This window comes from Colletotrichum paranaense (genome assembly GCF_030867605.1).
Source record: "Colletotrichum paranaense strain IMI 384185 chromosome Unknown Scaffold_6.1, whole genome shotgun sequence".
Classification (NCBI taxonomy): Eukaryota; Fungi; Ascomycota; class Sordariomycetes; order Glomerellales; family Glomerellaceae; genus Colletotrichum; species Colletotrichum paranaense.
In genome coordinates, this window is record NW_026848964.1 from 1,259,092 (window position 1) to 1,287,084 (window position 27,993).

General features: G+C 50.9%; 8 protein-coding genes across 8 annotated transcripts; 4 read left to right on the forward strand and 4 right to left on the reverse strand.

The window, feature by feature from the left end:
- Positions 1 to 635: 635 nt before the first annotated feature.
- On the reverse strand, positions 636 to 1,264 carry CPAR01_08062 (uncharacterized protein; the record flags this gene model as incomplete). Its single annotated transcript, XM_060492331.1, has 3 exons — positions 636 to 858; positions 922 to 984; positions 1,038 to 1,264. 3 exons carry the CDS (start codon positions 1,262 to 1,264, stop codon positions 636 to 638), a joined length of 513 nt encoding a protein of 170 aa, XP_060348701.1.
- A 665-nt stretch (positions 1,265 to 1,929) lies between these two features.
- Positions 1,930 to 3,628, reverse strand: CPAR01_08063 (uncharacterized protein; the record flags this gene model as incomplete). The annotated part of the gene is made up of 5 exons (XM_060492332.1): positions 1,930 to 2,473; positions 2,527 to 2,867; positions 2,941 to 3,228; positions 3,301 to 3,441; positions 3,491 to 3,628. The coding sequence occupies 5 exons, from the start codon at positions 3,626 to 3,628 to the stop codon at positions 1,930 to 1,932; spliced, it is 1,452 nt and encodes a 483-aa protein (XP_060348702.1).
- Positions 3,629 to 5,699: 2,071 nt separating this feature from the next.
- Positions 5,700 to 6,374, forward strand: CPAR01_08064 (acetyltransferase; the record flags this gene model as incomplete). Its single annotated transcript, XM_060492333.1, has 1 exon — positions 5,700 to 6,374. The coding sequence occupies one exon, from the start codon at positions 5,700 to 5,702 to the stop codon at positions 6,372 to 6,374; it is 675 nt and encodes a 224-aa protein (XP_060348703.1).
- A 295-nt stretch (positions 6,375 to 6,669) lies between these two features.
- CPAR01_08065 (uncharacterized protein) lies at positions 6,670 to 7,605 on the reverse strand (the record flags this gene model as incomplete). Its single annotated transcript, XM_060492334.1, has 1 exon — positions 6,670 to 7,605. One exon carries the CDS (start codon positions 7,603 to 7,605, stop codon positions 6,670 to 6,672), a length of 936 nt encoding a protein of 311 aa, XP_060348704.1.
- Positions 7,606 to 10,007: 2,402 nt separating this feature from the next.
- On the forward strand, positions 10,008 to 11,485 carry CPAR01_08066 (FAD binding domain-containing protein; the record flags this gene model as incomplete). Its single annotated transcript, XM_060492335.1, has 2 exons — positions 10,008 to 10,303; positions 10,423 to 11,485. The coding sequence occupies 2 exons, from the start codon at positions 10,008 to 10,010 to the stop codon at positions 11,483 to 11,485; spliced, it is 1,359 nt and encodes a 452-aa protein (XP_060348705.1).
- Positions 11,486 to 12,611: 1,126 nt separating this feature from the next.
- On the forward strand, positions 12,612 to 14,492 carry CPAR01_08067 (SCP-like extracellular protein; the record flags this gene model as incomplete). The annotated part of the gene is made up of 4 exons (XM_060492336.1): positions 12,612 to 13,161; positions 13,557 to 13,703; positions 13,786 to 14,201; positions 14,259 to 14,492. The coding sequence occupies 4 exons, from the start codon at positions 12,612 to 12,614 to the stop codon at positions 14,490 to 14,492; spliced, it is 1,347 nt and encodes a 448-aa protein (XP_060348706.1).
- A 274-nt stretch (positions 14,493 to 14,766) lies between these two features.
- CPAR01_08068 (glycosyl hydrolase family 18) lies at positions 14,767 to 19,460 on the reverse strand (the record flags this gene model as incomplete). The annotated part of the gene is made up of 14 exons (XM_060492337.1): positions 14,767 to 15,105; positions 15,151 to 15,578; positions 15,641 to 15,791; positions 15,848 to 16,347; positions 16,416 to 16,505; positions 16,564 to 16,753; positions 16,860 to 17,230; positions 17,286 to 17,356; positions 17,407 to 18,090; positions 18,142 to 18,244; positions 18,302 to 18,449; positions 18,521 to 18,973; positions 19,032 to 19,135; positions 19,199 to 19,460. Coding segments are annotated over 14 exons (3,894 nt in total), but the record flags the coding sequence as incomplete, so codon positions are not given.
- A 1,507-nt stretch (positions 19,461 to 20,967) lies between these two features.
- Positions 20,968 to 27,969, forward strand: CPAR01_08069 (uncharacterized protein; the record flags this gene model as incomplete). The annotated part of the gene is made up of 12 exons (XM_060492338.1): positions 20,968 to 21,600; positions 21,661 to 21,870; positions 21,923 to 22,014; positions 22,112 to 22,289; positions 22,356 to 22,423; positions 22,479 to 22,626; positions 22,687 to 23,298; positions 23,372 to 23,540; positions 23,603 to 25,538; positions 26,120 to 26,300; positions 26,358 to 26,878; positions 26,964 to 27,969. The coding sequence occupies 12 exons, from the start codon at positions 20,968 to 20,970 to the stop codon at positions 27,967 to 27,969; spliced, it is 5,754 nt and encodes a 1,917-aa protein (XP_060348708.1).
- Between the last annotated feature and the right edge of the window lie 24 nt (positions 27,970 to 27,993).

Here is a 27,993-nt window from a genome sequence, read left to right on the forward strand (position 1 = left end):
TCCCTGATATAAGTATGGGGCTGAACTAGGTCATTGACTCAAAGTATCACCGCCATCATTCCGGCGCCACCGAGAACGACGACAACTGATTTGTATGCTAGAAAGAGATCCCGATCGGTTCTTCTTGTCGGTCTCGATAAGGTAAAGTGAGTTGATGGATGTGATCCAGTGCTATCGCTTGATTAGCTTTTCGGGACGTGGGTTGGAAGAAATTGTTATTCATCACTCCATCGGGTCCAACAGTTAAACATTGCAACAAATTTTGAAAGAATCTCTGTAGATTCCGTAAGATATGTATTGGTTAAACACTTGAGCTGAGACATATCAATCTTTGGTAGTAATATTATGTGACCTTTGGAGTTTAACCCAGTCATCAAGTTATCAGTCGATCCCGACAACGACTTAAAGACAGTACACAAGATAGAATACGAGACAATATACTTACCAGTTGAATTGTGATAGAAACTGACACTCCGAACCTGCAAGTTATTGTAGCTGGGACTGAGATACCTCCAGTTTTTCACGTTTATCCACACACGTCAATGTGTGCCGATGCCAGCTGTGCCCAAACCTACAAGCACCTCCAAATCACGAGGAGTATATTGGCCCCAGAGAAATACAATCCCATTCAAACTCTATGTAGTGGGCTGCGTATATCTAGAAGGCAATTCCATGGCAGTTTGAGTCTGATAACCCTCAGTGATGGGATCACTCCTGCTAGCCTGCCGGGTAAGCACTTCTCTCTCATGCTGAACCAAAGCAGATGAAAGACACCAGTAGGATGCGCAGCAGTCTCTCGCATCGGTACCTTTGATCCCATAGCGCTTGCGAATCTCAAAGCGCTTCTCCATGACATACCTGGAATGCATTGTTAGTAACTTGAAGGTGGAAAATCGTCAAGTCTTGACTCAGCCGACTTACATCCAACCAAAGCCTGTAAGATATGTGACTCCCATCATCAAAAGGCAATCGCGGTTGATATACCTGTAATTCTTCATTGAGGGCTCCTTGATTCGATGGGAGGTCTGTCCAAGCACTTTAGAGATCTGTCAGCAAAACAATGACCGCCACGATCAGGGGGTGGCATACGAAGACATGGCACAAAGGTGCTCAGGAGGCAAAGCTCGCAGGATGCACAGCATCCGCACAAGCCATGTTGCCAACCATCGCTTTGGGTAAGTTCGCCATCTACCTGCCCACTCCAGTTGTCAGGGTCTTTGACCTGTTGGGCGCCATCCTCTCTTGGAGACTGGGAACGAGGCATTCGTGCCCAAAGTTCAAACGCTAAAAGCAGGTCTGAAGGCTAGAGACAGAAAGGCAAAAACAAAGTGTGGGTGAATGTAAAATGAAAGAAGCTTAATCCGGGACTCGGCAATGCAGGTATTAACTCATTTCAAATCGACGTCCACGCGTCCTCGGCGTTTGCTCTTGGTAGAACCATTTGCCCCCTTCGAAAGAGTATGATGTCGGGAGTCAAGGTAGTGCCGCGTTACGCCAAGTAGACGGCACGTCGTTCCCGGATATTCTGCCTCAGCAGTCTTGGCCTGCATGCATGGCCTGTGTGGACCGACGTAATGCTTGGTGGAGTTTCTGCCCCGATTGAGCGTCAGCCATTGAATCCCTGAGCAGCGGTTCTCCAGATTACACCACCCAATTAGTGAGACTGAAGTGTGAGTTGGTGAGGCGAACAGACCATCGCGCTTGTAACCTGGTTGATTGTTTGGACGATTACCATTGAATGGCACGTTCACTTGTCAGACCCTTCGACTGGCGCATTTCGAAAATGCAGCGCTGAGTAGAGCTAGAATCCATCTTGAAGAATCCGCGATTCTGATAAGATCCTGTAGTTTATACTATGTACAAGAAAATTATTTGCTCCTTCGGCGAGATGCCTGTTGGCCATATCTCGATAGACGTGAAGTCTGCCCCTTACCACGGCCACCACCAGGGGTTGGATCGTTTCACAACCCAAACGCCACGTTCGATAGTGTTGATGACAATGTAGCCACTTTTGAAGTACGGATAATGGCTCCAAGTACCAGTGTAGTTGTTTGCTCCACCGCCAGGCTCATTATCATCTTCTGGGAAGATATCAAAGTAGGCAATCTCCTTGACGTTCTTGGCTGTGGGATCCCATCGAATGGATGAGATGTCCAGGATACGAAGCCCAGCACCATAGTTGCTCTGGTACGCCAGACCGCGGTGGACGAATTGGTTGTGGTCGACACTCCGCACAGTACCCTTGAAAATGCCAGAGTTCTTGGGTTTCTCAAGGGATCTGATGTCCCAGAAGTAGGTCACAGGGAAACCGTCAGCCGCCGGGCCAGTCTTGTTCCTCTCGTCAATCTCGTCGTCCAAAACCAAGAAGTCCTGCCAGTTGGGGTCAATAACCCAGCCCTGGTGAGTGTAGGTCGCACCCTCGTAAGTTGTACGAGAGATGATGTTGGTGCTGTTCTTCTCGGTCACATCGTAGCTTGAGAGCTTGTCAGAAAAGAGCGTAGAACAAGTCGGCGTCAAAGGACTCACATGGTCAAGGTATCTTCGTTGTAGCCATAGCAGATGTCGCGGCCCCAGTACTTGACATCAGGTCCACGGTACACGATGCACTGCGCGTCATGAACATAGCCATCGCCAGCCGCGCAACCCAGGTAGAGAGGGTTGTTGATGTCGGCGAGATCGAGGAACTGCAGGCCAGAGTCGCAGGGAAGATTGCGACGAGGCTGGGCGCCGACGGCAACGGCATATCCCTTTCCCTCGTTGACAACGACGTTGTGGCTGCGACCAAGGGGTAAAGCTTCGGTCCAATGAGCCGTCAAATCCTTCTCATTGGAGAAGACAACGGGGTTCTTGGGGTCAATGTCGAGAAGCTGAAGCGGTATTAGTCCGTAGCTCACCTATACGTGTGCTTGACACGAAAAATTCCCCGCAGGTCTGACATACCTTGCGCAAGTCAAAGAATTGGATTCCATGACCAGGCGCCTCGCTACCAACGACGAGATAGTTCTTGTAAGCTTTGATCTCACGCCATCTGCTTGGCTCGGAGAAGTACGGCAATTTTCCGAGATATATCAGTTTGCCCTGCTTCGAGACTTCGGCAAAAGCGGTGCCATCGAGCTGTCCAATGGCAGAGAACTCCCGGCCGTTTGGTGCCGTCCATCCCCACGACCCTGAACCTCTACCGGTTGAGTTGCCAAACGCTGCGTGAGGTTGAAAGTCATAGAGGTCGAGCTGTCATTTGTGAGCGAAACTCTCTGGCTCCTAGGACGACTAGGTCGATCCTATTCTCAACCATTAACTTACATCCTTGCATCGGAACGTCTGAAGAGGGTCGCCCTTGACGAGTTCTACCTTGCCATCCTTGCATGCGAGATAGTCTTTGACGCGACCCGTCCACTGAGTCGAATCGAACTTTCCTTCGGCCTCGGCTTGTTCCCATTGGGCCTGGTTCTGTCAGATTTGATGCTGCTTGGAGACTAAGGATCAGACCTACGATCTTGTGCTCCATGCTCTCTTGATGAGCCGCGCCGGTATCATACCAGGCTGACAGCTCGGCGCTGGGCTCCAGCTCTCTGGCAATGGAGACGCCAGAGAAGGCGCCAATGGCGACAAGTAGCGCGTTGGACTTCATGTTGGCGACTGATTCTCTACCAACACAACTGGAGGGGAAACTTCCGCCGCAGAGATTGAATGTCAGATGCAGTCCAGGGCGAGAAGTTTATTCCGCAAGTGGAAGGACTGTCGTCAGCATTTATAGCACCGAGAATGTGGTCCGTCCTTCCATCTTCCAAGCCAAGCGACGCCATGTTACTCGGATGTCACAAAAGTCCCAGGAAATGAACCTCACGGCTAGGTAGCTGCAGAACACTTGCATTTCGCTCGCTCACTCATCGGCCAGTATTCTGCACGATCTGCATAAGCCAAGCCATGACGAAAATACCGTTCGAATAAGACCATCGCTTAGGAGTTCGGTCCTCAGGTACTGAACGTGGACCCCTCTCTGGCGATGGATGTTGTAAGACGGACAATTGATGAGCCTGGTCCTTTGATATGGAATAGGCAGGTCGGAAGGATGTCGCAAATTCTTGGCACTATTGGTCAACGTCACCAAGGTTATTCATCGCTGCAGTGCTAAAGTTCTTCTGTTCGGTTGCGCCTATGCCTCTACTATCCGTCGGGCCATCTCTGCTACTCCGCATCGCCCGGCGTCTCATAGGCTGAGTGAGCTCGCCAAGACAGAGTGCTGCAGGCGGCAATGATACCATTCAGAAGCCATGTGACCGTCCGCTTGGTATGCCGGGGTTTTTTTCCTCCAGTTTTCGATTATAACTCGCCTATCTAAAGATTGTAACGTTGAAGCATTGAATACGCCCACGCAAGAGAAGGGATGAATAACAGTTTAAAACGCATAGCTCTGAGGTGACCGGGACCAGCTCCGGGATATATCAGTCCCGGTGGGATGCTAGTAATCGCAGCGCGGTTCGTACCGATGTCGTGCTTAGGGCTTTTAGGCCGATCAAGCCGATCAGTACATCGCTTTTAAGCTTGGATTTAGTGTTCCGAACCTCCCGCAACTAACGATCCACTAGCCCATACCCTTCGAGGCAGGCGTGGAACTACTCGGGTTGTGTTTGCATTAGTTTGGGAGAGCTTGCATGCGAGTGGTGATTAATGTGAAAGTTGTTTCCTTGAGTTTATGTAGGTGATGGTGACCACAACTATGGAGCAATAGAATATTTCTGTTGGGAGCAGGCTTGCCCGTAATCGGGGCCCGACTGTTCCTTCCGAAGTTAAGAGGCCGGGGTGGAAGTCCGGCTAGGCACAACCCCTCATCTACCTTTGTGTTAACCCAGGTCAAAGGTTTTATCTTTCAGGCTCATGTCAGTAACAAAAGAGCGGTGTCTTGTCTTACATAACAAAAGGAGAAAGAGCGTTGTCCTCATGGCAGTTACGTCGGGAGCTTCCTTGAAATTCGCACTTTTGCTTCACAAGCCGTAGGTCACCACTTGTGGCCATCAACTTCAGTCCGAATCAACATATATAGTGCTGGAAGTCCTCATTAGGCAGTGCCGTTTCATGTCTGGGTGCCCCCAAGTTGTCACCCCGCCCCGAGGATTGCCGACTTCTCCACAACCTCCACCACACCACCCAGGAGGCAACTTAACCCACGCTGTTTTGCATCCCTGCATCTAACACGGGCAGAGTGCCAGAGTGGTTAATGGGTATGACTCGAATTAAACTCGCAATCATATGGCTTCGGCCGCATGAGTTCAAATCTCATCTCTGTCGTGGGGATATTCCTTTTGCTTTTGTTGTGGTTGTGCGTGAGAGTTGCAGGCAGGACGTAGCCCCCGCACTTGCTAAGTCTTTTCAGTGAGTAGGGAATTCATGGAGTGATTATGAAAGACATAAGACAAAGTTATGCAAGTACCCATGCTCTCCTTATGAAGCAAAAGTATAGCCACAGAAACGGCCATCCAACCCGCCAGCGCGATACTCAAAGAGGCAATTGATTGCGCCGCTCCTTTCAACAACTGTGCGTAAAGTCAAAGAGGAGGAGACACAAAGACTGGCTTTCTCTCTCTACAACTAAAAGCCATTGAGGTTGTTGATGAGTAGAAAACGCCTGCACAGTGAATCGCAAGGATTTCCGACTAGAGAAGCAGTTCACAACCAGCAACTGCCATTCAACCCTTCCCATCATGCCCGTCAAACTTCGCACCGCCATCCCAGCAGACGGCCCGGCCCTCGCATCCATCTACCTCTCCGCCTTCCATGACAACCCGGTTTCCATAACATGCTTCCCTGCAACCACGCAAGTCCGCGACTTCCTTGCCAAATCTTTTGCGGAAGAGATAAGCGAACCTCGATCTCAGTGGCTCATCATCACTGATCCAGACTACGAGGACCCCGACCTCCCCATCGCTTGCGCAAAGTGGGTTCGCCCAGCAGGACCCAATGAGACAAACGTCGAGCCGCCGCCTCCAGCAGACGTCTGGCCGAAAGAAGGAAATCCAGAGTTTGCGAACCACTTCTTTGGCTCCATTGGCAGGAAGCACGCTGAGATTATGGGCGAAACCAGACACTGGTACCTTGAGCTTATCATTTGCCGGACAGAGCACCAGGGGAAAGGCGCAGCCAGTCCACTTCTGAGATGGGGCGTCGAGAGGGCAGACGAGGAGGGAAAGTTGGCGTTTTTGGAGGCTGTGCCTCTAGCGAAGGGAATCTACGAAAAGTATGGATTTCAATCATTATATCGCCTGGACTTTACGACGCCCAGCTCGGGTGTTTTGTCACAGGACTTTATGCTACGGAAAGGCAAGGCGGAAGAGGATTATGAGTTGGTGTTAAAGAGGTTCAATGCATCGTCATCATAGCGTAGCCGAGCAAAGGAATCTGATGAATCCGGGTCATTACAGCCGACACGCATCATGCGCACAGCCATACGGCAAGAACGAATTTTCAGAGATAGTCTCAGCCTATATACTTGAAAAGACTAGAGCTAGAAAAGAGTTGATATCTCTCATTGCACCACATACTTGAAGCATGGTAGACTTACATGACGTGAGTTTCAGAAACACCACATGTTATTTGGCCAAACTCATGCTAGCGCAAATACAACAACGGGATGGATGAGCCAACAATAGTTCCCAAGGCTCGGAAAGACCTCATTCACAGAGGAACGCCAGATCCCAAACCCTGAGCCAGCGCCAGCAAGTTCGAGACGGTCCCGACACTGGCCGGCTCCCGCGTGAAGCTCTCATTGTACCCCCACTGTGTGACGTACAGGCTATGTACACCCTGCGCAACAATAGCGTTGATGTCCGCCTGGAGAGTTGCCAAAGGTGCAGGTTGATAAGGCTGCCAATCGTCATAAAAGTCGTGTACTAAGACCGCAGATTTGGCTCTCTGTGTAGCGTCCGTCGGCAGCGAGCTCAACGACGCGGGGGTAAACGGCGTGTACGTGTTTCTCGGACACCGATCCTGTGGCGCATCGGGATCGGCCGTGTAGCACGTCTCCAGCGATAGGATGGCATCGGCCGCGGTATAGAGCGAGGAGCTGGCGGGATTTACGGCCACACCAGGATTGAGAACCACCACACCGGTAGCGGACTTGGCATAGTTGGTGATATCGGTGTAGTACTGAAGCTGGGCGGGAGCGGTGTTGACCTCGTCAAAGAAGATACCGTCCATGTGAATGTCCCAAGAGTTGCCGTCCCAACCGTTGGTAGTATCCCACGCGGCGTAGGTGTCGACCCCTTGCTTGACGACGGCGATGTCCTGGGGCTGGGCTTGTGCTGTACCGAGGGTCGAGATGTAGCCCAAGGTCACAGTGTTGGGACGGTTGTTAATTTGGCCAATCCACTGGGCCCAGTCAATCTTGATGCCATCCTCAAAAGCAAACGGAGGGCCGCTATTGGGGTTGATGATGACGTTGAATGTCAAATCCGGGTGGGCGTCGATGGCAGCAATAGCTGCTTGCCAGTCCACGGTCCCATCGTAAGGCTTCTGGAGATCGTTGATAGGGTAGATATAAAGTGGCAACAGGATGTCGACCGCGGCAGCTGCTGTACCTAGGAGGCACGCGATTGATGAAAGAGGCTTCATGATGTTAGTTGTTGTTTGCGGTGGAACTTTGGAACGGGACTGGAGTTAATAGTTAAAACCACACTAAATAATTCTCACATACGGAATATTCTGATCAACTCTTCTTATACGCAAGGCCACTTATGCCAAGCCAGGCAGACCGGGCTGGGGCATTGGCGATCTACCCCGGTCTCCGCACCCCTCGCCTAGTTGTCTAAGACTTTCGACTTGGCATACACCGTGGCGAACCTGTCACGAGAACAACAGACCGGTCTGGATGAGCAACAGGGAGAAAAATGTCTCTGTCTTCAATTTTGCAATGTCATTGTACTACGGAAAAGTGTAGAAGAATGGGTAGGATCTCGACATGATGACGGTTCAGATCGGAAAAGCCCCGGTTGGTGATCTCGGACTCTAGGCAGCAGGCTGACAATGATCGTTGAAGGATATGGCTAGATATAGCATGCTGTGCACTCTTGTTCGGAAGGTCTCGCCAGTTAAGGATCAATACCCAGAACGCTAACCTGGTTGAGTTGCGCCATCCACTTCAGTCTGACATATCGGCTAATCGGGAGTGATTTTTCATGCCGTCTTTCCGTGGGTAGAGATCCTAGACATCACCTTTCCGCCCCAAAATACTTGCCCATGATATTTCTCAGACCCCAAATCTCCTCATCAATGAGAAGTCATTTTTCACTGAGCTGTCTCGTCTGCGAAATGTTGAGCAACATCTCAAAATGCATGTAGTTTATATATATATCACGCCCGGGTCCCGACATTTGCCATAGGATAATCAATCAGGCTTGGCAAGCCGTGATTTGTGGCAGTTGAAATACAGTTTCTCTCGATGAGATGTTTACAGAGTTAATAATAGATACTGAGACGTTTTGAACACTTGTAGTTCTGTGAATTTGATAGAGCACTGGCTATGCCGGTACTTCAGGGACTAGCCCGCGATAACAACTCCGTTACACTATGTAGTCTCCCGTCGTCAGAAGACTCAGAAGACTTGGGAGACTTCTGTTCCAGGCTACCATCCCCCTCATCAGTCTGATGAAGCTACCAGAATTAGACTTGCAATTGGGTAAGTGTGTACGTCTTACGAATAGCAAAGGCTGGGCACATATATCAGGTAGTAACAATTCGCACCCTTTAGAGCGATAGCCACCAGTTGTTCGCTCATGTTTGTCCAGGCTTGTTCAGCAATTACATACACAAGTAGAAGAAAGTTGTCGAGAATAGCCAATTTCATTGACGCACATCGTCTTACTATTAACCTGAAGCATATGGTCGATAATGCTGCTGACTCTTTAATGGGTTTCAACCCACCCCCTATGGTGCATGTGGGTGGCCTTTTCGCGCCCAAGAAAGAGTCTGAGTTCGGTTCCCGAGCCTTCGAGAAAAGACCAGCTTCCTATTATAATAGACTTCGTCATCTCGAATGTACGACATAGCCTATCGGATCCCAAAGCATCTTCTCTTGATCCCGGTAAATCGAGCCCGACACCAGCGGGATGGCACGGCAGCACGGTGCTTTTCTAGCTCCGTACAATGTGCTTACTATCGGGTCATCGGAGATCATAAGGTCCGAGATCTGTGGGTGCAACTTTCGCAAAAAGTTGCCGTTGTTGCTGCGAACTCCGCCAAGGTCAACGTTACTAAACCCATGATTCATGAGCTATACAGACCGAATCTGCAAATCGGAATTTGACCACTGCCTTTGATTACCTTTTTCTTGCGTGACGTAGCATTTGCCCTGTTTCGGACCTTGAACGGGCCTCTAGGTGGGATCTCCGGGGGTTCAGATGGGTTTTGCCCGGTGCATCGAAGGGTCCTGGCTTTGATAATCATGCATGGTAGCGTACCACTATCCATCAGCTCTGCTCTGAAGACATGTTTTCCTTGCAAGTAATCACTGCAGTGAAGTAAGTCTCCGAGGTGGACATTCGCCGACTCCGCGTCGACAGCCGGCGCATCGGCGGGCTTATTACCACCGCAAGTGGGCAAATTGCTGACGAAATAGTCCAGCAGTTGAATTCACTCTGCGCGATTTTGCCCGGAATTCAACATGGGTGTTGGGCCTGCCAGTTAGTGCCTTCACTCCATCCACGCTGCGAACCAGTGAAGTCCTTGTCGACATGGGACGGGAACGGGCCAGAGTTTGACCCCAAGAGACCTAGCACCCGATCCTACGTCGACAACGAAATGGAACCCTCATACAAGGTCCGTTACGATGGCCAGCCACCCAATGGACGCACCAGCGCCCGGTAACTTAGGCGGACAATCATAGAGGGCGGAGACCCGGCTTCGTCTCGGTGGAGACCGGCTGCTTGTGGTATATATCACCGGCCACGATCCCAAGGCCGTTTCCTAGGTCAATTTCGCAGTACCTGAGACTTCATTGCACTCACAACTCATTCATCATGTCAAGCGGGCCTTTCAGAGTCATCATCGTTGGTGGTGGACCTAGCGGTATCACTGCCGCGCATGCGCTTCACCACGCGGGAATTGACTTCGTCGTCCTCGAACGCAGGACAAACATCGTCGAGGATCTCGGCGCAAGTCTCGTCCTGGGTGCACCAAGCCTGCGTATCTTCCATCAATTTGGCATCCTTGATAACCTCATGGAAATTGGCGGCAAGCTGCACGAAAACAAAGGATTTACCGTCGACGGATACGCATTCAAGCATGCAGAGACACTGGCCATTTTCAAAGCGAAGTAAGTTTCTTCCTTTGGTTCCTTCGTCGTGTCTTCGCAAACCCCTTTCCCCACCCCACTACACATGTCCGTGTAAGCCAAATCGCGTGCTCGCTAACAAATTCTTCTCCATCCTCTAGCCACGGCGCAGAACCCGTCGCATTTCACAGAGCTCACCTCATCGGGGCCCTCTACGATGGTCTACCGGAAGCTGCCAAATCAAAATACTTCACCGGCAAAAAGCTCGCCGGCATCGTCTCCACGGAAACGGGAGTGACCGTCAAGTGTGAAGATGGTTCTTCCTACGACGGCTCCATTGTCATTGGTGCTGATGGTGTACACTCAGCGACGCGCCGGCAAATGCGCAAACTCGCCGTTGCTGAAGATCCCTCCCGCGAGAAGACGTGGGACGCTGAGAAGCCCTTCAAGACACTGTACCAGTGTATGTGGGCCTCGTTCCCGCGCCCAACAGAGACGGGCCAGAGCTATGAGACGTCGGGGACCGACAACTCGGCCATGTACATTACTGGCAAGGATAGGGGCTGGATTTTCTTGTACGAGAAGCTCCCCGAGCCCACGACGGAACGCATCTCGTTCACCGACGAACAACTGGATGCGTTTGCTGGGAGATTTGCAGACTGGCCCATCACAGACACCCTGAAAGTTAAGGATGTCTACAAGGAGCGCTTCAATGCCGGCGGTGCAGGCCTGGAGGAGGGCCTCTGCGAGCACTGGAGCTGGAACGGAAGAGTGGTCCTTGTAGGCGACGCAGCGCACAAGTTCACGCCTAACGCTGGCCTGGGCTTCAACAATGGCGTGCAGGACGTGGTGGCGCTCTGCAACAGGCTCCAGAAGTTCGTCTCTGGTTCTGCGAACGAAGCCAACAGCAAGACGCCCGACTTCTCGGCGCTGGAGGCCCAGTTCGAGGCGTACAGGCAGGAAAGGCGGGAACGCGTGGAGCAAGATCTCGAGCAGTCTGCGCGTGTGACGAGGATGCACGCGTGGGCTTCAACGTGGGACTGGATTATGTCGAGGTATGTCATGTCGTGGTCCTTTGTCCAGCAACTCTTCATCACCTTCATCGTGTCGCCGAACGCGCAGAAGTCTGGAGTATTGGACTTCATCTCGGCCACGGAACCGTTTGAGGGCACTTACAAATGGCTGCATCCATTGAAAAGCATCAAGAATGGAGGTTCGGTGTAGGAAAGTAGCGAGAATTCCATTCAGTTTAGCATAGCGTGTGTTCAGATAGCATTTTAGTTGATTCCCCTCTTCATAAGTTCTCTTGTCCTTGGCTTATCGTAGGTACCGTGCTTTGTGTCCGGACTAGAAGTCGTTGTATCCGACGGCTAGAAAGAAGTAAGCAATTCGAGCTTCAAATCAATCCATCACAGATCCAGCCTATGCATTCGCTCAGTTAGTTTATGCTTATGACAATCAAGTCAGTTTTGTGTCTGGTGTTTGTCACAATTACTGGTACTCTCGAACCTCCCGCGCCCTAGTAAGCCCAGCAAGGCTTGCTTAGATGATACAGCAGCACCTCAATCACACACCCAGCAGTAGCAGCACTATATCAGGCGTGTTTCCAGGCGGCAGTCGCTGTGAGATTTTACCTACAGGTCCTGACCACCCATTAGACTGCGATTCTTCAAGGTTGTCTGCTCAGATGACCACTAGAGACGAATCAAACAAACCTTCAATTAAGCTCATCAAGAAACCCTGATCTTCAAACCAATCTCGCGATTTAAACAATCTTATCACTCCCTCTCATATGGACGAAGCGCGGGGAAAAGTGTTGAGAGTATGGGGTGGAGGACCGGCTGGTCCGGTCTCAAATATCAGCACAGTAGGCTGAGCCACAGCCACAGGTGTCGCCCAAGCACGGATGAACATGCATGTGCTCGAAAGCTCTAGAGTTGCTAAGGGCCCCCAAGAACATCCATCATTGGCTTGCCCAGAGGTGGTTGTCAGCACCCTGCAGTCCAGGGTGGACTTGGAATACCCCCAAAGTTGGCCAGACTGCGTCATCCCACGCGCCGAGAGGCCTGATGACTGGCTGGGAACTCAGGACCATGGGCGCAAACCTGGTTTTGCAGCTTCCGCGTCCAATAAGCAAGCCAGCCATGTCATGATGGTCGGTCTCTTCGCGAGTACACCTCATGATGGTCTCTTATAATCATCATGAGATGCCAACCTGGGAGACTTGGAGGAGGTTAGAAGTATTTCACTCGATTCAAGCGTCACCACATCTTACATAGTTGACGCGCATACCTAAGTCGGAATTCACCAGCACGGATAACATCACACTGAGATTCACTCAATTGAAGCAATGCATCTCACAGAAGCACTCGCCCTCGCCCTTCTACACACTCTAGTCTCCGCCCAGACAGTAGTGATAACAATCACTGAAGCGCCCCCAAGCCCAACGGCAGAGCCACAGTGGACATCAGACAACACATTCACCTCGGCAGTCCTCAACAGCACCAATTTCTATCGCGGCGAGCACAATGCGTCCTTCGTAACGTGGAATGAAACGCTCGCCGAATTCGCCACCGACTACCTTGACGACATGTCGGGCGACAGCTGCGACTTTGAGCACTCGGGCGGTCCCTACGGCGAGAACCTGGCCAAGGGATACCCCAACACAACGGCGAGCGTCGAGGCGTGGGGCGAAGAGCGCGACGACTACAATTTCAAGAAGGGCGAATTTGACGAGGAAACGGGTCATTTTACACAGCTTGTATGGAAGGACACGACGGATGTCGGATGCGGCCGCAAGCTATGTGGCGACGGCCAGTGGTATCTTGTGTGCGAATACTGGCCGAGGGGCAACGTCGTGGGTCAATTCACAGAGGAGGTGCAAAGTCAAGAGTCGCTAGGTGTGCGAATGAGCTCCAGTATCACTCCATGTCTGTTAGCTATGGCTGGGAGTGTGACTGCATGGATTTTGTCTTGAAGAGGCATTCATCGCCGGCGCTTATTTAGGTGAATGAGAGACCCTTCCCTGATGGCAATCTGACATTGAGAACAAGGGTTCCGGTTCTACCCCTTCAATTGCATATTCCAGGCTTATTCGTGACAGCTAAACTCATTCATCCGAACCACTCCCGAACATCTTACACACATCTCGTGCCCATCTCATAATACCCGTTACGGCGCCTCATTCACATCAACGCCTTTGAGATCGCACAAAGCCCATTCGAAGGAAATTTGTTTTCACTCATCGAGGCTCAACTTATCAGAATGTCAATCCAACAGACTTTCCCTTCCCCAGATCCGAGGTTCTACAAGTATCGCGGAGGAAGGGAGAATCGCGATAAGGATGGCCAAGCCATGGTAAGGGTGGAGGAGCTTTTCACCTCCATGTTCAGGTGCGAACAGTCAGGCATCACATACGCTGCGGGATCCTGGGGTTATACGGGTAAGTGCTCACGACTTTCCATGCCCACCCATCCTGACCTTTTCGATTATCGATGACGCTGGCGGCTGACTTGTTGGGACAGTCCTGCGCACTACATACTCACAAGAGTCCAACACTCTCTGGCCGATCGCGATGGACAAACTCAATCGATGGGTTACTCAGTACTTCATTCACGCTAACCGTCTCGTGATGAACAAGCCCGACGGTGAGGTCAACGAGGAACTTGCACGCCGGTTCATTCTCGAGGTCGTCGAGGACAAGGAATCTGAGAAGCTCAAGGTTCCTGACCTTTCCATCGCAAGCCAAGAGACCGTCCAGACACTCACGCAGGTATTTGAGGAGTGGCGTCGCGGTGCAATTGGTGACATCAGTTCCGGCCTAGGAGAAAGCCCAAGATTCTGCGACTTTCTCGTTATCGACGAGGCCTCCGTGCGATCTCTAGCTGCCCTTCCCGACGACCTGCCGTCGACAGAACTCGTGCCTCGCGCAGAGAGAAGGGTAAGTCGTATCTGTTCAATGTTTTTGTCAAGGTCCGCTGAGCTGACAACCTATTAGGCCCGCAACCATATCTGGGCCGGTGTCCACGTTTGGCTCGTCGACTCGCTAGCAGTGCGACGGTCCAGAGGTACTGAAGATAAAGATAACTACGACGGCTGGATGAGGCTTAGCCCGCATGACCTAGCGGATGCATGGTTCGAAAAGGTTGAAAGATCTTCCAGTGATAATTGGACCTTCGATCGCGTCGATATACCCGAAGGGTCTGGGAAGAAGTGGTACACCCAGCGGTAGCAGATCTCGTGAAGTTGAATGACAGCTAGACGAGAATTTTTCCACCACGTCAATGAATAGCACGTCCAGGCGCCATTCAAAGCTTTACAAAGGGTGTAGGAATGATATTTTTACATTATTCAAACGAAGGTATTCTCAAGGAGTCAATTCGGTCCTGCGTACGTTTCCGCCGAATGAGAGCCACCTCTCTTCCTGGAAGATAGATTGACTGCAAGAGTAGTCTTTGCCTTGTATGAAAGCAGTTCCGGAGCAGACAAGTCACTCTACTGCAGATTCAAGGAAAGAATCCGGTGGTATCAATATCTTCAAGACTGTTGAAGGCATTCACCAAGTTCCGGTGTATGGAATTGTCAACGACGTTGCCAGTAACGGCAGGGTTGCGAGCCAACTCGGGGAGCCATTGGTTGCCAACTTCCTGAGTGACTTCCTTCATCTTCTCAAGTGTAGTCTTGAACCATTCATCAAAATGGTTTACTGCGTTCGGACTGGTACCGCCGTGAGTGCTCGCGTAATGCTGCTCTGCAATCCGGAGTAGGTCGCGGAAATCATTGACGACCTTTTTGAGCTTGTCGTGGAATGCTGGACGCAAATGGTATCGGTAGACAGAAAGGACCTGCGTCAAACATGGTCATTAGTACCGACAGTCCACGCAGTTGACCTCTATTGATTTGATGGAAACCTCACCTTTTTGATCTGGTCCAGCGCGTCTTTCGGACAATTTCCATATACGAGATTCTCCATCTTCGTGGGGGAAACGAGGTCGTCCCTGAGTGTCCATAACTGTAAATCGACCATCAGTCATATCCCCGGCTAGAACGTGGGGATGTGTGAACAGTCTTACCTTCTCCTTGAGCAGATTCGCGTCTTTAATCATCAAGGTCATCACCCCACGATTCGTCTTACTTCCCAGCGTATTCATCAACATGTTCTGAATCGTTTGACCTGCTGCATTGGTCTGCTGTAGCGACACAGTGAAGAAGTCAAAAGGCACAGTATATTTAGAATCACCGACATCGGCGGCAAGTCGCCCAAGAAGCGCATCATCTCCCCAAATGGAAGTCATCTTGCGTTCAAAGGGGTGATCGTCTGCAAAGCAAGGAAGGCCGAAGTCAGCTGGTGTAGTCGAAATGTACAGAAACATGACTTACTCTCGTACCCCTTGATCATCGGACCCGTGGGCCCATTGGGAAGGAGATCGATGACGATCGGATCAAAGTTGGCACAGTTTGGGTCGTATCTCCAGGCATCGGCAAAATGTGTTCTCTCTGTGTTCACGTTCAAGTCGCCAGGGGAGGGATACTGTTCCGAATTTTAGTATGGCCACAAACATCATGGGTCCCAGGGCTTCAACATACGGATGGTGCGTTCCAAGGCAAACTCGCCTGGGCGCGTGTAAAGGGGTCGATAGCAATCCAAGGATAAGACTTCTTTTCGCCTCTCTTCTGCAGAGCTGTCGTCTCGCCATCCTTGCTCCAGTTGATGCAAGTGTCATCATCCTCGGCGCAGCAATCATCTCTAGTGCAGGCACAGGTAATGGTGCAGGTACCATCGCCCTCACCATCACCTCCTTTGATGGCAGCATTGATGCTTCCTAGGTTACATACGACGTATCGGGGCCATTGAGTGCCCAATTGGAGATAGTAGTCGTACCCTTGAGCCTGCTGGTAATCGTGAAGGTTGGCGTAGGACAGACTATTGAACTCAGAGTACGAGAGCATCGTGTTGTTCCAAATGTTCTTTGTGGACTCTCGCGGTGTTCCCATGAAGAGCTCTGAAACCATCTTCTCCATGTACTGCTCTGTCGCGAAACTCTGGATATCGCCAATATCCCAAATCTGACGGCTGGCAAGCGTACCTGAAGAGCAGAGCTAGTGTCAGTAACATAAATCCGGATGCGTGGACAGGTTCATATGCTCGACAGACCATTCGAATAGGAAACAGATTGCTCATCTCGAGCCTTGAGGGGGTTTCCGAAAAAGATGTTACTCGAACAGACAGGGTTCGTCATGAACACTGATAGAAAGCAACGTAGATTAGCAGCTAATTACCTGGTCGCGTAAAAATTACTTACACTTGATATAACTCTCAAAGTATTCGTCCTCGCTGTTTTCATACCGAGTGGTTGAGGTCGTCCAACCAGGCTTGCAACACCTTGCCCTGGCACCACCACCTGAGCATCCGGTGTGCTCCATAGCAACCATGGTAAGGCCACCAGAGCATGACGGGTCGCAGAACTTCAAGCCTGTGTCTTCATCTGTCCACTGTTTCAATAATTAGCTCGGTGTGATTAGTCAAAGCTCCCGTCACTCGGAGAATGATACACCATCACCCAACGCTTGGCCTCCAAAGCCGGACTGGGTGACTTACATCTGTCATGCCTTGCCATTCACAGTCCTTCCACTTTTTGTCTTCTTCAGGCTGATCGCAGCAGTACTTGTTCTTCTTTGAATCTTCCATACCTCCCTTGTACCAGGCTCCCCAGCACATTGCATCACCACTACCGTCACCGGAGAACGCGATGACGTCGGAACCGCAGGTAGCCTTTTCGCAACTTGGCCAGGTGCTCGAAGCAATCTTTGCACTCCAGTCACATTGAGAATATAGCTTCATGTTGTCAGTTTCCACTGAGCAACAAGCTGCTTGATAACTCCTGATTGGCGAGAAGCCTCCACCCTGGGTGTGGCAGTACTCGTTGTTGCTGCCGATTTCCTTATAGCCGCTGGGGCAGGATTTACCACCTAAGAGACGAGCGTCAGATAACTTAACCGTCAACAGGGAAAGTAGCGTACTTACTATCGCAGTCGCCATTGTTGTGTTTATACCACCCGCAAGTTGGCTTGTTGCCGGGAGGACAGCATAACTTACTATCAAGCAATGTCAGTCCGAACGCTTCAATGCAAATTCAGCAACTCACTGCTCTCCACGGCCACCGCAGCCTGCCCCATTGACCATGTACTCGTTCTTCCCTGCACCTGGGCCACTTCGCATCATACGAGTCCAGTCTGAAGGGCAATTTTCGTCGCAATTGGTCCATCGACATTGTTTGTGCTCCTCAACATCGGTGACATAACCGTCGTCTTCTTCCGTAGCCATCTCAGAAGTGAATAGTCTAGGAGCGACGCGAGACAGAGCCATCGAGTATTTCCCTGCTCTGGTGTCGTGTGAGATGGCCCAAACCATGACACCGCCGAGACATAGACTGCGAGCGTAGTCCGCTTTGAGACGAAGAGTCTCCTCATCGTCGAAGGTGAGCCAGTTGTTGCCGCCCCAGGTGACAACCTTAACGGCAGCATCTTTGTTCAGTGTTGCCTTGGCCCCCTGCTCAGAAACGAGCTGGTCAATCTCTGAGTTTAGGGCGACGCCAACTTCGGCGCTGCAGGCTTGAGCGTACGTTCCCGACTCGTATGTACACCCGGGAGACATGCAGGAAGAACTGCTAGCGATGAAACCGCGTCCATAGAAGGCGAGGCCTAGCGTGACTTTGTCCTTGTCTACACCATTGCGCCAGAGGAGATCAAGACCCCCCTTGATCTCAGTCAGGTTCGTATGGCTGTTCAAGTATGGTCCAACACTGTTCCAGCCGACATTAGCCATTGTACTGCGCAATCATAGTCCGATGACAAATGACGCCTTTGGAGAAGACACTCACAACTCGTTCGGCTTATCCCATACACCATGGAAGTCATAGGTCATCATGTTGAAGAAGTCCACGTGCGGGGAGAGAGCCTTGAGATCAAAATGCTGGAGATACCCTGAGGAAGATGGTTAGACATCGTTGGCAAAGTGGAGAGGGCTCAAGGTCAGCTCACAATAAGAGGCCGGAAGTGTGATACTAACTTCGTATTTCTTCAAAGCGGCTTTCAGACTTTTCATGAATTTCGGAAAGTTGGCAAAGTCCTCAGGTCGTCCGCTTCGATCGTCGGCCTCGGGATATTCCCAATCAAGATCAATGCCATCCTGCAAAGTAGCATCGATGTTAATGAAATGCTCTGTTGTATGCGCCATATTGGCACAGTGTTTTCACTTACCAAGTCATAGGTTTCCAACATCTTGATCGTGGAATCGAAGAACTTCTTCTGGGCACTAGCAGACCTCGCAATATCCGAGAAAGTCGTCGCAGTTGGACCTGGGTCATTGAATGTCCAGCCGCCAACAGCAATCAGAACTTTGAGATTGGGGTCCTTGGCTTTGAGAGCAGAGACTCGCTTGTACATCTCGAGGTCTTCCTTCTTGGCAGGCACAATCTCAAAAGTCGTGGGATTGATGCTGGCAAAGGCAATGTTGATGTGAGAATAAACGCCACGAGGAATTTGCTCTGGGTAGAAGCGGTTGCAAGATCGCGAGGCAGACCATGTCTCATAGTATCCCACGACACGCTTGAACTTGCTGCTCTTGTCAACGGTACAGCTAGGCCTGCTGACCTTCTTGTTACCACAGAACTCTTCAGTGGTTCCGCAGAAACCGTGCTTGGAGCAGCAAACCTTTGATGAAGCACATGTTCAGTGGAGAGCTGTTTGGTATAAAAAGGACTACACTCACGTTCAGCGGGCATGTTGTCTTGTTGACGTAGTCTTTGCCAAAGCCACCAGGGTCGCATTCGGCTTTGCGATCGCAGTTGTTAGTGCAGACGGATTTGCTGCAGTCTGAGCCGTGCATCAGTACTCAGTAATCCGGCGAAGAAGGAGACTTTCTGAATTTGAGCTTACAATCAGCTCCGAAACCACAGAAGCCGAATTTACTGCAACATCCAACCTTGCATGGTAGAGATGCGCTACACTCGGTACCATCCTGAGCGTTGGCACTTGCGAGCAGGCATGAAAAGAAGGTTAAGAGAATTAGAGTGAAGAAACTCCTCGAAGACACCATCATGCTAAACCTGCTCGATCGAGACGGTGAAGACCTGATTAGTTGGGTGTGGAAGCTGGAAAGACAGAGCGCAAAAGTGAAGAAGTGCACTCTCAACAGGAAGCAAGCCAATGTAATACTTCAGCGGGCGAGGGCACCACACATCACACGATACTCGGCCCCTCGATTCATCATATTTCATACCCTTTTTATTCCGAGATAGACTCGATAACTTCATATTCAGTCTTCAGGGGCCTGCGTAAGAGTGGGAGTGCATCGGAAACGGGCGACATCGCCGTTTTCGCCACTACGAATAGCTTCCTCAGCTCATTTTCCGCTGCCTCGAGTGACTCAAACTCAATCTTCGGAAATTGGCTGACGGACTTTGATCGAAACTGGAAGACGAGGTGCATCAGGCATAGTCCACAATCACGCGGTGCTTCCTTCAAGCAGTACCCATGGCGAGCCAGGAAAGTCTATAGTCTTGCTTGAGTATGCGGGTGCCTGAACGAAGCGTGTCCACCCTCTTTGATACTTGCATCACAGGAGATCCAACGGCAATGAAGGGTCAGCTCATTAAGTATATTACTGGTCAGAATGTACGAACAAACACGGGAGCAAGTGAAAGTCCGAAGAAATCAGGGTTCAGGACCCTGAATAGCGCGCCCCATTATCCAGGATGGCAATCCGTCAACCATGATATGCCCCATGCTCATCAACTCGCCAAGGTCGATGATTTGTGAGAGGAATTCTTTCTTCAGTCGAGACATAAGCTTGTTTCCTCGCGAGCCGGCTTGGCTATCCCGGAGCGGACCGACCGATCTCAAAGAGGAGAGATTGCCGACTGTACCTTACAGACCGGGTCAAGTGCGATGCAACCCATCCATGCGCGTTCGATTTGGCATTTCGTCGCCTGATGACTGTCGAGGATTGTATCCTTGACGGTGTGTCTCCGCCTCTTTCCGGAATCCAGCACTCCGTATAAGATATTTCTCTCTCAAAATGGCTGCCTGGCGGCCGCTGCGAGGACATATTTGCCACGACCCACCATTTTCCATCGGAGAGGACTCCGGAAGCCCTTGCATTAGTGCTGATTGCCCATCAGGACCTGCAGGAAATTATGGTATTCTAAACTTCTTCATTTACACAGGAATGTGGTTAACCGGAAGAATGAACTCATTAGGACTAGAGATAGGTGTGGAGAGTGGACGCATGGGCTTACTGTTAAGCATAGCCAACAAACTGCATACCCCAGTGCAAGCCATTATCGTAGGGTCAGAACGATCATGAACTCACAAAAACGAACACCCTTGTCCTGCCCGTGCTCCTCGCCAAGCACGTAAGCTTATTATTCTTCTTGCTTCCCACTCCACAGCCCAAGGGTCATGGCGGGGAGACCAACTGTGTTTGGGACTTTGGTCAAGTAAGGGTCTAAGTGCATATGCAACGACGGGTGACTCCGGAAATGAGACATTCAATTATCGGTCTCATGACAGGATGGAGTCTTGCTGAACAGCGCTTGGTATAGATGATAACTGGAATCACCTTGAGTTTGTGACATTCTGTCTTTCTCACACGCATGCCTCGTTGAATTTCACCAGGTTCGTCGAAACCTGCAAAGTCAAGCACGATGGGTCGTCTCAACGTCCTGATGAGCAGCCTGCTATTCTCAGTCACTCTTTTCGCATGTCTTGCAACAACTGTCTCGGGTCATCAGCACTCGCATCACAACCATGCTCACCTGCATGCTCGCGCCGACAACAAGAACTCCAGTGCCGCGAACATTGTAGAGGAAGCACTCGCTGCTCTTAAGCTTCTCAACAAAGCCAGAGTCGAGAATCCACACTTTAACAAGTATGAGTTTCATTCTGGCTCCAAGACACCGAGTCTTGCCCCGGCTTTGGATGCGCCTGCCGTGATCAGCAATGATACTACGTTGAGAAGGCGTCAAAGCCAGAACAACAGCAGTGCCGAGATCTCCGCTCCAAATTTCTCTATCTCCCCTGAGCTAGCCGAGGCCGCCAAACTTCTGGCAGAGTCTACGCCTCAAGTTCCTAAGGGAAACCACAGCGAGGTGGCTAAAGCCATAAGAGAGAAGTATGCACACAAGACAAATGACACCAATACTCCAGAGTCGCTCAAAACTCCCGAGGGGCGGCTTTCGGTATACGGAGATGACAAACTGAGCAAGCGTGCCGAGGAGTGGTGGATGGTCAGCATGGGCTCATCCGGAACCAGTCCCTTCGCTCCTAGCGGTTACAAAGTGAGTGTAATTCTTAACCAAATCATCATCAGAGAGACTGAAAACATTGACTCTACGTAGGTTTGGAGAAACGTGAAAGATTATGGCGCAAAAGGCGATGGTGTGACAGATGATACAGATGCTATCAACAAAGCCGTGAGCGACGGCGTCAGATGCGGTCCTGACTGTGGCTCGAGCACGATTTATCCTGCTGTCGTTTACTTCCCGCCAGGGACGTATCTGGTCAGCAGTCCGATCGTTCAATACTTTAACACAGAATTTCTCGGCAATGTGAGTTGACATTGGAAATCAACGCTTGTGAGTTGCTGACATCAATGTTTAGCCTCTCGATGTACCAACACTGTTGGCTGCGTCAAGCTTCGTGGGCCAAGGTGTCATCAAGAGTGATGTCTATATCAGTGATGACGAGGAATGGTATGTGGAAATCCCTCTGGATGCAATCTCTGTGATGTGGCATATGCAACGTTAACGTCCCGGCGGTCTTGTCTGTTGTTGACTTCCTCTATCTCAGGTACCTGAACACTGCAAATTTCCTTCGAAGTATCAAGAACTTCAAGATTGACATCAGACCCGCATCTTCATGGACTTACATGTGTGGGATCCACTGGCAAGTCGCACAAGCAACATCTCTGGAAAACATCGAGTTCTACATGCAATTTGAGTCGGATGTTCCTGGCAACAACCAACAGGTTAGTTGATCTCTGAAATGCAAGCACCCTTTTACTCAAGAATACGTATCTCATATAGACCTACAGGGCGTTTACATGGAGAATGGATCGGGTGGCTTCCTAGCTGATCTCACCTTTGTTGGAGGTGCATTTGGGTATGCTTCCCGCCATTCTGGGAAGAATGATCTGCAGAGACTGACCATTTGGTAGAGCATACTTCGGAAACCAGCAGTTCACGACTTCACACCTAGTGTTCGTTAATTCCGTTGTTGGTGTCCAGGTCCACTGGGACTGGGCCTGGACTATGCAGGACTTCATCTTTGAAAGTTGCGGGACCGCGCTTCTCGTCGTCGGCGGTGTAAGCCAGCCATTAACTTCTACTTGATTTTGGAAAGGAATCTGACAGAACAAAACCTAGGCTGGAGGTCCAAAGTCGACTGGACAAGGAGTGGGATCACTCATATTGGTGGACTCCATCATCGCAAACACCCCCAAGGGCATCGTCACAACGCTCTATGCCGAGAATTCTACCTCATTTCTGCTGCAAAATGTCGGATTCTTCAACACCATAACGGCAATCACTGACAACGAGACTGGAAACATCCTCCTGAACGGCGGTAATTCTGTTGTTGTCGATAGCTGGGGTTTCGGTCGTATTACGAACGCTACCACGGGTGCTGGGCAAACATCCTTTGTCAATGGCGAACACATCGCTGTCATGGAGCGAAACGAGGGCTTGTTGGGTGACGCTTATGACAACCTGAAACCGAATCTTTTCACGAGAAGACGACCCAAGTACCAAGATGTTCTTTCTAGCAAGGTCATGAACGTCAAGACACTTGGTGCCAAAGGCGATGGCAAGACGGACGACACGAGCGCGCTGAATTCAATCCTTCAGGGTGCCGCGAATACCTCTTCCGTTGTATTCTTCCCCTACGGTGTTTACCTTGTGACGGACACTCTTCGCGTACCCGTCGGCTCCCGTATCATCGGACAGGTTTGGCCCCAGATCATGGGCACAGGAGACAAGGTTGGTAAAAGACCGTCTAAAATTGGTGTGTTCACCAAGTACTGATAAGCTAATTCATTCTATTCACCCACAGTTCTCCGACGAGACCCAGCCAAGAGCCGTGGTTGAGGTTGGTAAAGCTGGAGATGTTGGAATTGTAGAAATCACAAGTATGATGGTTACCGTCAAGGGGCCCACCGCAGGCGCCGTTACCATCGAATGGAACGTTGCTGAATCGAGCACCGGATCTGCTGGCATGTGGGGTGAGAGTTCCTGTTCAGTTCGAAATCATTCTTGGCAGGCGTCTAACAGCATTGCTTGACAGATACACACGTTCGTATTGGCGGTGCAGCGGGGAGTGATCTGTCCACCGCAAATTGCCCCAAAAACTCTGGAATCGTCAACTCAAGGTGCAAGGCTGCTTCTCTTCTGATGCACTTGAAGCCCAAATCAACTGCATATCTCGAGAACGTTTGGCTCTGGACTGCAGATCATGACCTTGACAAGATCACTCTCGATCAAATCGACATTTATGCCGGCCGTGGTCTCCTCGTCGAAAGCGCAAAGGCTTGGCTCTGGGGAACCTCAGTAGAGCATAATGTCTTGTACCAGTATCAGTTCTCCAACGCGAAGAACGTGGTCATGGGAATGATCCAGACGGAGTCCCCTTACTTTCAACCCGTCCCTAAAGCACCCACACCGTTCACGACTGGCCTGTTTCCCAACGACCCGACATTCAGTGGCTGTGTGGCTTCCTCCTCCGCAACATGTGCCGTCTCTTGGGCAGTCCGAATCATCGACTCTTCTTCCATCTACATGCTCGGTGCCGGACTCTACAGCTGGTTCATCGACTATAGTCAGGACTGTTTAGACACAGAGAACTGTCAGGAGCGCGCTATGGAAGTGCAGCAAAGCAAGGACATCTGGATCTACAACCTCTGCACCAAAGCTATCGTTGAGATGGTGTCGCCTTTGGGTAGTGTTCCAACATATGCCAAAGACAACGTGAATGGATTCCTGGCCTCCGTCTTAGCATGGCTTCAGGGTTCCACTGACGTAGCAGGCGAGCGCGAGTTTGAAGGTTATCGTGTATGGACGAGCGGAATGCTGGAACAGCTCTACGGCCTCGTCTTGCCAGAGACCTGCAGCAGTGCTTTGACCGAGATCATTGCATGTGATAATCGCACTGAAGATTATCAAGGGCCTGGTATTCGCAGCTGGCTTGGGAATGTCAACGATACCGACAGCGTGTGCGCCGAGTCTTGCGGAAAGAGCCTGAAGACTTGGTTTGACAGTGTTTCCATCGCTTGCGCGGGATACGAAGTCAACGATGCGCTGCCAACTCTTCTCGGAGGCCGCATTTGGGATGGGTGGAACCAGACTTGTTTGAAGGATACCGACAGTGGCAAGTATTGCGGTGAGATCATAGACGGCTTCACCACGGTCTCTACCATTGAAGAGATGCCCAAGAACGAGCTTTGCTCATTCTGCTGGGTGGAGCACTATGCCATCCCTCAACGTTCACGGTACTCCAAGTACGACTCCTTTATCCAGTCTCAATATGAGTATACGGTCACCGAGTGCGGTACAGCCGGTGTCAACACGACTATACCCGAGACACCACTCATCATCGAAGACCCGGCAACTTACTGTCAGACTGACAAATGGTACACTACGGCTGAAGGGGACACATGCGACACAATAGCCCAGTCGAACAGCGTTTCTTCAGCAACACTTTACTTCGAGAACCCAGACACGATCTTCGATTGCTTCAATATCGAGGCCGGCTCCAAGCTGTGCATCCCGCCGCCCTGCACTCTCACATGGGTCATCCAGCCCGACGATACCTGCGCCTCAATCGAGTACAACCTGACCATGACAGCCGTTACGCCGGTACTCGGCAACACCCAGAAGTACAATCGGTGGGTGGACAAGAACTGCGAAAATCTACACATTGCCAGCGCCGCCACCTTTGGCCACGTTCTTTGCATGTCACCGCCGGACGGCGCCTACGCTGGCAATGACACCGTCAATGGAGACACTACCACGCCCACCAACGCGCCGGGTTACAGTGAAGAGATCATCGATCCGCCTGCGGGAGCAACAGTCGCGGATGGTACGACTGTGTATTGTGGGTCATGGCATGTCGCGGCCGTCAACGATACCTGCAGCACCATAGCCTTCAGCAGTGGCACGACGATTACTCTTTTCTTGGAGGTCAACCCTTCTCTTGGAACTGAGGTTGCGGGTTGCACCGAGAAGTTGGTACAAGGAAATGCGTACTGTGGACTGCCTTTCGTTGTTTGGGATGAACTGGATGGCTCTTGGTGATAGTAAAGCTGGACGATGCGGGATCCCTTAGTCGTATTCCTATTCTAAACCTCTGGAAACTTAATAGCGGCAGTCGAAGCCGACGCCCAATGCATCTCCATGTCCGTTCGAATACCTACTTAGACAAGGTGAGACTGATGACATGGCATCTATCATCTCAATGGCCACATGTACCTTAGTAATGCAATGTTATCATCTTTCTTGTTGTTACCCTTTCTTCTTGTTACCCGGCCTGCCTTACCCAAGCAGAATTGAGTTGGTATGATGCCTGACTCGAGCCGAAGTCTCTCCCCGCCGCCGCCGTAGCAACTAATCTCCACAAATTCGAGTTAACCTCAAAATGGGTTGGGTCATGAGAGCCGGTCCTCCTTATTCTTTGTGACCCCTTCATTATGTCATCCATCCAACCTGTCCAACAAACAACCCCGCGTCCACGAGTAGGAACCCCGTCATTAGCAATCGGCTTCGCTCCTCCTGCGTAAATTGTCCGTTTGCCAACTTTGGGCCCCAGGTGCTGTCCTTCTTCACGATCACTCCCTAAGCGAAAGCTTGCATCATCGAGGATGGGGTTGAACGTGGTGTTGTTGGCCCAGGCACTAGGCGCGCTTGCAGCGTTCTACGTTGCCAAATTTGTTGTCCGACTGGTCCAAGTCAGGTCGAGAGTGCGGGCCGTCTCAAAAGATCATGCAGTGGTATGTAGTCAATCTGGAAAGCTCATGCGCTCCGAGCATTTGTCTTGATCAAATGAGCTGATTGATGATGCGCCACAGGAAGTCCTTCCTCACTCGTTCATCTTCGGCCACCTTTTGCTTATTGGCAAATTGATGGCAAAGCAACCTCCGGGACTCAATGGCCAAGTGCTCCCGCTTTTACTGTTGAGAGAATATCCGGACCTCTGCAAGAAAGGGCTAGTCTACGTAGACACCTGGCCCATCGGCCCGCCCATGATTGCCGTCTTTCACCCAAAGATTGCAGATCAATTCACACAGGAGCGTTCGCTACCAAAACATTCCATGATGAAAGAGGAGTTTCACCCACTGACGGGGTGCGATGATCTCGTCAACATGGAGGGCCAGACGTGGAAGACATGGCGGACCGTGTTTAACCCAGGGTTCTCAGCTCGGAACATCCTCTCATTAGTCCCTGCAATGGTTGAAGAAGCATTAGTTCTCAAAAAGTCCTTCGAGGCTCTTGCTAACTCGGGAGCGACTGTTGCTCTGGAGGACGGTGTTATGAAGGCCACTGTAGACGTCATCGGCAGAGCGGTTCTGTGAGTCCCTCCACTCGCCCCCATGAGGAGTTTCGATTCGAGAGCTTTCTCGGAAATTTGCTTCAGCTGACTGTCTCTGTCCTAGGGGGACTCGCCTCAATGCACAAACAACAAACTCCCCCGTTTTCAGAGCTCTGCAGAAGCAGATTGGCTTGCTGATCCCAGACAATAGCCCGCCCAATCTCCTAAAGTCTATCAATCCCTTGCGGCCTTTTCAGATGCTTTACTACAACTACGTCATGAAGCGCGAGATCGTTCCGCATATCGAGCGACAGCTCAAAGAAAACATATCAGAAAGAAGCAACAGTAATGGTCCCAAAACCGTCAACAGTCTAGCAATAACTTCCTACATCAAAGAGGTGTCCGCGGCTGGCTCCAAAGCCGAAGCGAAGCTCGACTCTCAGTTCATCGACATTGCCGTTTCTCAACTCAAGATATTTCTACTTGCAGGTCATGATACCACGGCTAGCGCTCTCTGCTTTGCCTGGTATCTTATGAGCAAGTATCCCGCTATTCTCGAGAAGGTGCGGTCCGAGCATGATGAAGTCCTTGGGAGCGATGCAAGCGCCGCAGCATCTCGGATTGTCGAGAACCCCGCGTTGCTGAACCACCTTCCCTATACCAACGCCGTGCTGAAAGAAACGCTCCGCCTCTACCCCCCAGTCGGGACGGTACGACAGGGAGCTCCCGATGTGTTTATCACCGACCCGGAAACAGGCGAGCGATTCCCCACCGACGGGTTCATGATGTTCGTGGCATCGCAAGCGATGCACAGATGGGACACGCTTTGGCCAGAACCTGACACAGTCATTCCTGAGAGATGGCTAGTCAAGGAGGGCGATCCTCTTCACCCAGTGAAGAGTGCATTCCGACCCTTTGAGCTGGGTCCTAGAAATTGTATTGGCCAGGAGCTGGCTTTCGTTGAGATGCGACTCATCTTGGCGTTGACTGTGAGAGAGCTTGAAGTTGTGCCGCAATTTCCCGAGGACGCGCCAGAGGTTTTTGGGGAGAAAGGTTTCCAGTGGATGACAGGAACACAGATCACCGCTCATCCTAAGGAAGGGATGCCAGCTAAGATCGTTAGGAGGTAACAGGTTCTTGGGTTTGTTTCAAAT